The following is an 8375-nucleotide window of genomic DNA, read 5'->3' as shown; positions in this document are numbered from 1 at the left end:
CGTAGAGGCTAAGCACATGCTGCAGCGTGACCTCCCTACCGGCCAATTCTGCGTATTTGATAAGCATTGCTAATAATTTGTAAAGAGAAGGAGTAAGCTGACCCGGGCATACCCCGTAATAACGACAGAAATCAACCACTAGCATTGGGAGCGGGAGCTTAAACCCCAACTTGAAGGGATAGGCGTAAAAGACGCAGTATCCCCTGCGGTCGGTGTGGACCCTCTCCTCGCTTCTAGCGAGAACGACGTCAGCATAGCTGGGGATGACCCCCTGTACCCGTAGTCGGGACATCCCAATCTCCCCCAGTAATGGGGCTTCATCCACCTGATCCTCCCCACCATCGGCGGTGAAGTCAGTCATCGGACCTCCGGGCAGAGGTACTATCTCGTCAACCGACGGAGCTTTACTGGTCTCCACCAGTTCTGCATCGCCCATTGCCGGAGGTGGCCCTTCAGTCACCGGAGAGTTAACCGGAAGATCCGTCGGAAGAACGTTTTGGGAAGAACTGCCTGCCATTGTTGATTCAATAACGAGAAAGAAACAAAGTTTGAGGGACGAAGACGAAGGTGAATTAGCAGTAAGAAAAGCTTCTTCAGAATCTCTCTCAGACAAACAATGAGAATATAAAAAAAAATAATGCCTCAGCCTTTATTTATAGGCAACACAAGTGGCCTTCATGAACCCCAATAACCACCATTAACTACATGACCAACCGCACACCGGTTCGATTCCATAGGAATGTGCGTCATTATGACAGGCTCCATGAAGCAGCTTTGCTGTCACCAGTCGGCGTCTCGCCCTCGAAATGGTTGTAACGACCTATGAACGCTGAGGAGATATTCCGTGCGCCCTAAAATTTTTTTGACGTCGCCAAACACGTATCAAGCGTGCCCTTACTCCCCTCGGCCGCACAACATACGACCCGTCCGCCATGGTCGACGGGTATGCTCCCAAAACAAACGTAAGGGTCAAAGCACAACAAAGCTCGACCTCACTCGAAGTAAGTTAAAGGGTCAAGCGCCTTCACCAAGGAGGAGAGTTCGACCTCGATCGAACGAAGACTTGATAGCACAATAACAAAACACTAACACTCTACAAGGATAAGGGGCATCGCCAAAGAGAATTCGGCCTCGACCGAAGCGACGGTCGACCTCCCTATCCGAGTTTCTCAAACTACAGTCGATGAAATCCACTCATCGAGCTCGGCCAAGGCACAACCTCAATAAGCGGAGGGACTAACTGTATGGGTCAGAATCCGACCACATGATAATTAACGAAGGTAATCCCGTCTTAAGCTAATTCATGATTGATTAGTGGTATGACCACTCAGAATTAACGGTATCCAACCCTTATCTGATTCGATCAACAAGGCCACGGCTCGTCCGTCATCATGAAGGTGAAACCCCAATGTGGTCACGGCCACTTATTGCCAGCTCACGAAGCTCACAGCTATAAATACCAAGAGAGGAACCCCTTCAGAAGGGGGGGCTGCTTCTTCTTGGCTATTGAAGGGAGAGAGAGAAAGATAGAACGATACACATATTATGGGAAAGTAGAACATCATTGTAAGGCTCTGGACCTCTTCATGGAGAGGCAGACCACAGCAATACTATCAATAAAAGCTTTTAATGTCTCCCCTCCTAACTTTGTGTACTTATTTTCGTTTCCTTCATTTGGTCCAATGGATTATTACGGTTTGCTATGATTTTCCCGTGATTTATTTATATTGTTTTATACTCATAAGGTATGTGATAACTTTTGAGCAAACAAAATCCATATACGTAGTACTAAAATATTAAAGCTCACAATTCTTTTATACTTTTTGAGAAAATCAAATTATTTCGTACGACATATAAGTGATTATGTCATAAAATGGAAGAGAAAAGAACTACTATTGTATCTTATAGTATTTTGCTATTTTTCTGTGCTTGTTCCGATAAAAATGAGAGAACAGTTCATTTGTGCCTCCAATTTATTACATAGTTGAGATCTTGAGAGCATTAAGGGAAAATTATACGGCCAACGGTCGGAAATAAGTGAATGGATGACTTTATTTTTTCATCAACAACAATAACAACGATCCAGTATATTACCGCAAGTGGGGTCTAGGAAGGGTGAGATGTACGCAGTCTTACTCCTACCCGAACGGGGAGCTAATGAGCTTTTAAACGCTTGGATGAATGAACTGTACACAGTGCCAAAGCATGGGGTCTCCTAATTTTTGTCATTTGTGATGAGAACAAGGAACTCTTTTAATGTCTAATTTGTTATTAATCTGTATTCCTAAAATAAATTATGAAAACAGAAACAACAAAAAAAAAATGTAGTAGAAGCAGAATTATATCCGACTTCACCGAATTCACGGTGTTTTCTTAAGGAACTTAATTCCCTTCTAGTACCCGAGATTTAGGACTATTTCCGCCCAGGATAGAATGGATAACCATATTGGTGTAGTGGTACTTCAGACACCAGTGTACAACGAACACAATTAACGGTAGTGAATCACACTTTGTTGTTGTAAGAAAATAATGCAGAAAGGAAGAAAAGATTTCAGAATTTTCGTAAGGAAAATTTGAGGGAATAACCTGGTATTTACAGCAAAATAAAATGCGAAAATCAAAACGGAGGAAATTAAATTACTGTTACGGAAACAGTTGATTTGAATTAAAAATTATTAATCTAATTTTACTATTTAACAAATAAATTTGGTCCAAGAAGTTAATTAATCATTAAAATCATTTGAACCGAAGGCGAGAGAGCGACGACGACGGGCGAGACTTGACTTCTTTTCAACTCGTAAGAGCTAGAGGAAGTGCAACTATATATATACTCAACAAACGAGTTTTCCTCCTCAAATATGGGATAGTGTTCTTTGTAAAGGAGGGAAAATCAATTTTTTTTCTCCATTTCCCATTCACCTCAGTTTTTAGCTAAAAACGCAACATAATTAAGTGAGTGTGAGCGGAGAGAAATTTGGTCGGTCAGACATAAGGGTGGCAAACGAGCTGGTCGGGTCATCTATGGATAGGGTCGAAACGAATAATGCAAAGCGGATAAATTATCTAACCCGGCCCATACTTCATACGGATAAAAGAACCTGCGGATAATATGAATATCCATAATATCCATGGCTTATTGAATATGATCAATTTTGAGAGAATTCCTAGTCTCCCAAATTTGAGAAACTTCCAATTTGAGGCTTTACAAATATAAAAGTTAAACTCTTAATTATCCATTGGTTATCCATTTTCTAAATAGATAATATGATTCTTATTCATATTCAACTTGTTTTAAAACAGTTTATTATCCAACCTAATGGATAACTATTTTCTATTATCCATCTTGTCACCACTAGTCAGACACTTAACTCTTGATTGATGTCCTCAAACGCCTTCACCAGACTAAAGAAAGTAATAATGATTCAATAATGAGGTCATGCTAATAAAGCAATTAGATATGCTTTTTACATATGAAAAGAAGCCGGTCAAAACTCAAAACAAACTGCGTTCTTGTTCACCCAAAAAAAATTGAGAATAGTAAACAGTCAAATAGACAGCTGGACTCTATTCTCTTGATGGGGCTTCCAGCTTAATGATATTGTGGTGGAATGACTGCATTTAAGCTGTTCTTCGTTGTATGTGGCTCTTCCCAGAATGCTGATCTTGAAATGCCAGCAAATGCATGCATATTTAAGTTTTCAACTCAAGCCATGCAAAGCATCGAGCTTTCCACAGAGGGAAAAAACAAATTTTTATTGCAAGAAAATAAACAATAATTGGAACGAGAAAAGCAACTTAAACTACCACACACTATAGAAAATAAAGAATATACGAATCCACGGAAACCAACTTTGAGAGTGCCCTGTGCGATGGTATGCAAACAGTTCCAAGTATATCAACTACAGAACAGCTGTTATAAACAAAATATATGAATTCCTCATACTTTAAAGATTACTATGCATCATCGTCAAATATCACAATCTAGGAGCACTATGAAGAATATGGTCAATAAATCCTTCTCCAATTACTCAACAAAACCCTGATAAAGTGCACACAGTCGATACTGAACAATTGGGGATTGTACACAAAACGAATCTGCATTAAGAGACTGGTGCTGCACCACTAGTTCCCAATCCCATCTTCTTCCCCAGCAGTGCAAGCTGCTCAATGAACTCACCTCCTGAAAGAATTTCTGTCGTCCCATATATGACATGCTTAACTGGCTGCTGACGACTGGCAAGCTCTTGTAAGCTTCCATACTCCACATAGTTACCACCACCTATCATGAAGACAATAGCTTCTTTAAATGGTCCTTTCAGATGACTGCTACTCATCCCGGAGCTTGATTTAGGTGCACGAGGATCAAAAACAAGATAAGAATCAATCTCGGGGTTGGGTTTCCCCTCCATTAGTGCTTCTACTGTTCTTGACAAAGCTAACTGATGATCACTGGATAATAGGTTTTTCACACCTGCAGTTACAGCACTGATTGACTGCCCATATAGTTTTTCAGCCCAATCGACGATGTTGCTCCTACTTGCAGAATTTGCTGATGCTAAAGAGACATTCAATGATTTTATCTTCTTTACATACTGAAATGCAGTGGTATCGACCTCAGACTCCCTAAGTGCTGTTTCAATCATTTCAACTTCTGATTGAGGTAAGGTTTCAGTCGAGATAAGATACATGATAGCAAACCGCAGCTTATCCACCTTAGTCCCTTTTCCCCTGAGAGCTCCAATGAGTTCATTGCGATCAATGGCACCTCTTACCATCATATCACTCTCGTTTTTGGCATATGAATCAAGGGACCTCTCCTTGATCTCACCTAACAATACAGTAGCAATATTTGTGTGCTTATCAATGACTTGCTTTCTCTCTGTCAACTCAGGCAGGGAATTTACAGCATTCATCAAATGCTTAGTATTTCCAATCAAGTCTGTCCCATCAAACTCAGCCCCTGCGTTCCCACCAGTTCTTTTATTTACCTCCTCAACATCCTTCTTGTACTTGTTCAACTGAGACTCTATCTCCACAGCAACCTCTGGAAACTCCAATGACCAATTTGCCGTCCAGAATGGATCAGATCTGTCCAACTCATATGATTTCATCCCACCTTTCTCTCCCTGCACACTCAACCTGTTCAATCTCAAACCAAGCACATCATGAACAAGTGGTCTATACCTAAAATCATGCTGTATAGCTACCGACAACTCAAAGTTTCTATCGAATAAACACAAAATTGGCCTCTGAAATGAGCTAGTGAAATTCCCACCCTCAGAAAATAAATTGTTTTTAGCCAACAGATGGTCTCGCAATCGCTGATCCAACAGGGATGCCACCATCTCAGCAGGCCCGCCACGGGGACACCTAATGATAGGGACAACAGAAAGAGTAGCCAACACACAAAATAAGCCACTGACAATCTTTTCAATGATCTCTTCGATTTCTTTATCCCCAGCAGAGGGATCATTCAGCTGAAGATAACAGTTCTTGTAGGCAAGTGAGAACAAATTATCCTCAAGCGTGACAAACTCCAAATACTGATCATGCACTTTTGAGATCCTTTCAATCGATTCAGAATTAATCGTGCCTGGAGCAAAAACAAGTCATAGGAGTTAATATTTCAAATCTTCACCCAGCACCACCCAGAAATTGTATTAACTATTAAGTGTTGCGAGTTTAAATCAATCAATCAATCAAGCTTTTGCCCCTTCTCTACGTAAATCCGTGCCCCTTTATACAGTTGAATGCAAAATTATCTATCTTCGAAACGCAAATTAAAGTAGATTTTTTAATCCCTTATCCACTAGATGGAAAGATTGGACGAGCTGGGGTGAATAAAACAGTATTCATTCCAATACTAGCTAGCATTTCAAGCATAAAATTCAACAAAAAGAAAAGAAATTAATAATGATGAAAGGAGAAGGCGTAGGGTGCACCTGAAGCGAGATCTTCGAGCAAGGGCCTGGGAATAGAAGAGGAGAAGTTCAGATGGAAAGAATCGTAAAGAGACTTGGAGGCATCGGCAACGATACGCTGTACATTAGGATGGGTGGGTTGGACGAAATAGACAGCTGGAACATCGTGGACTGGTTTGCGATCCTTGTCAATGAGGAAGTAGAGGGTGACGCCATGTTTGCGGAGGTCCTTGACGTGAATCAAAGGGGATAAAATGTCTTGGCAAAAGCGATCGTAAATCAGGATCTTATATACCTCCTCATTCGCTGTGCCACCCGCATTCACCGGCTGGTTCAGATTTAACATCCGCGTAATGCACTCTGCAATTCCACAAAAGTGTATAGAATTCCAAATGATTAGATTCATAAAAAACAAGTGTGAAGAGAGCAGAAATAAATCTATACAACAGAGAGAGAAAATCCAGTTACCGGTTTGTTTTTGACGAAGATTTAGCGCCATAATTTGTCAAGCTTCAAACGAATTATCAGTTTACTTGTCAGTTCTCCAACAAAGAGGAAGACTATGGGGACGAGGATGATGGTGTTTTGGGGTTTGTAGACGATGGATGAGATCTCGCAACTTGTTCCTTGCGCCTAACTAGCTGTACTCTCTCTGCTTAATCTTTTCGGGTCACTACAACCGCAAAAAATGGACTGACCCGGATCCGCTTACCTGCTTAATGAACAAATGCGACTTATTGTTCATTGTGCCTAGTAGTCGTACCTGCGCGATGCGCGGTTAATATTAAAAAAATATTTATCATATTATTAATTTTTCGATGTTACATTTGAAATTATCACAATTATTTGATTATCCTATTCTATATAAATAGAAATATTGTCTAAATTTTAATAAATATAATCTCCATTAAATCAAAGGGACTTATATAGTCATCAAATAATTTTTTCGTTATATATTTTTATTTATTATATTATCCAATATTTAGTAAAATTATATTATTAATAGAAATTATGACACTTGTCATTATAACATTTCTTTGCCTCTCCTATTATATATATATATATATATATATAGATATAGATATAGATTTCTTTGACTCTCCTATTATATATATTATACTCCCTTTGTTCCAGTTTATGTGAACCTATTTCCTTTTTGGTCCGTTCCAAAAAGAGTAACTCCTTTCTAAATTTGGCAACAATTTAGCTTAAACTTACAATTCTAACTTTAATGAGAAGCTTTTATAACCACACAAATACTTTGGGCCCCTTTTTGACTTGTTTAGGACCACAAATTCTAAAAGTCTTCATTTTTTCTTAAACTTCGTGCCCAGTCAAACAGGTTCACAAAAATTAGAACGGAAGGAGTATATTATATATTATACATATATTATATTATATTATATATTATTTATATAAATACATTTTTCGTTTTTTTATTTTAGAATAATTTTAAAACTCCAATTTGAAACTATTCCCCAATATGAATTAGTAATTCATTATTTTATTTAATTTTGTTTTTATTTTAAAATTATTTTAAAACTCCAACTTGAAACTACTTCCCGATTTGAATGGGTAGTTTTTCTTCTTTTTTTTCGTTTTTTTATTGGTAATTTTTTTTTTTGCTTTTTCTTTTAACATAATTTAAAAACTCAAACTTGAAACTACTCCCACCAAATTTGAATGGGTAGTTATTCTTTATATATTTATTTTTCGTTGTTTTTTATCATATTTAATTATTACGATATCTATATTTATTAATCCAAATAAAGTAATCAATTACTTATATATATATATTATATTGTGTTATATATATATATATATATATAATATTTTGTAATTTTATTTTATTTTATTATTTTCGTTTTTTATATGTATTTATATTATAAATAGATTTTTTGTTTTTTTATTCAAAATAATTTTTAAAACTCCAATTTGAAACTTACTCCCCAATTGAATTGGTTAATTCAATATTTTTTTAATTTATTTTTTAATTTTAAAACTCCAACTTGAAACTACTTCCCAATTTGAATGGGTAGTTTTTCTTCTCTTTCTTCATTTTTTTTATAGGTAAATTTTTTTTTTTTGCTTTTATTTTAAAATAATTTAAAAACTCAAACTTGAAACCACTCCCACGAAATTTAAATGGGTAGTTATTTTCTATATATTGATTTTTCGTTTTTTTTAATTATATTTAATATATCTATATTATTAATCCAAATAAAGTAACCAATTAATATATATATTATATATATATGGTAGTTTTTTATTTTATTTTATTATTTTCATATTTTTATATGTATACCTTATTTTATTAATCCAAATAAAGTAACCAATATATATATATATTATATATATATATATATGGGGTAGTTTTTTATTTTATTTTATTATTTTCGTTTTTTATATGTATATACAAATAGATTTTTCGTTTTTTTAATTTAAAATAATTTT

General features: G+C 36.6%; 1 protein-coding gene across 1 annotated transcript; it reads right to left on the bottom strand.

Annotated features, from left to right (window-relative positions):
• Positions 1-3720: 3720 nt before the first annotated feature.
• Positions 3721-6572, bottom strand: LOC109243860 (SEC1 family transport protein SLY1-like). The gene is made up of 3 exons (XM_019410869.1): positions 6390-6572; positions 5943-6281; positions 3721-5593 (listed from the first exon to the last, which is right to left on the bottom strand). The coding sequence occupies exons 1-3, from the start codon at positions 6418-6420 to the stop codon at positions 4101-4103; spliced, it is 1863 nt and encodes a 620-aa protein (XP_019266414.1). The 5' UTR covers positions 6421-6572; the 3' UTR covers positions 3721-4100.
• Between the last annotated feature and the right edge of the window lie 1803 nt (positions 6573-8375).

Source organism: Nicotiana attenuata, unplaced genomic scaffold (genome assembly GCF_001879085.1).
Source record: "Nicotiana attenuata strain UT unplaced genomic scaffold, NIATTr2, whole genome shotgun sequence".
NCBI lineage: Eukaryota > Viridiplantae > Streptophyta > Magnoliopsida > Solanales > Solanaceae > Nicotiana > Nicotiana attenuata.
Note: the sequence above shows the minus strand (reverse complement) of the source record. Positions and strands in the feature narration are given on the sequence as shown.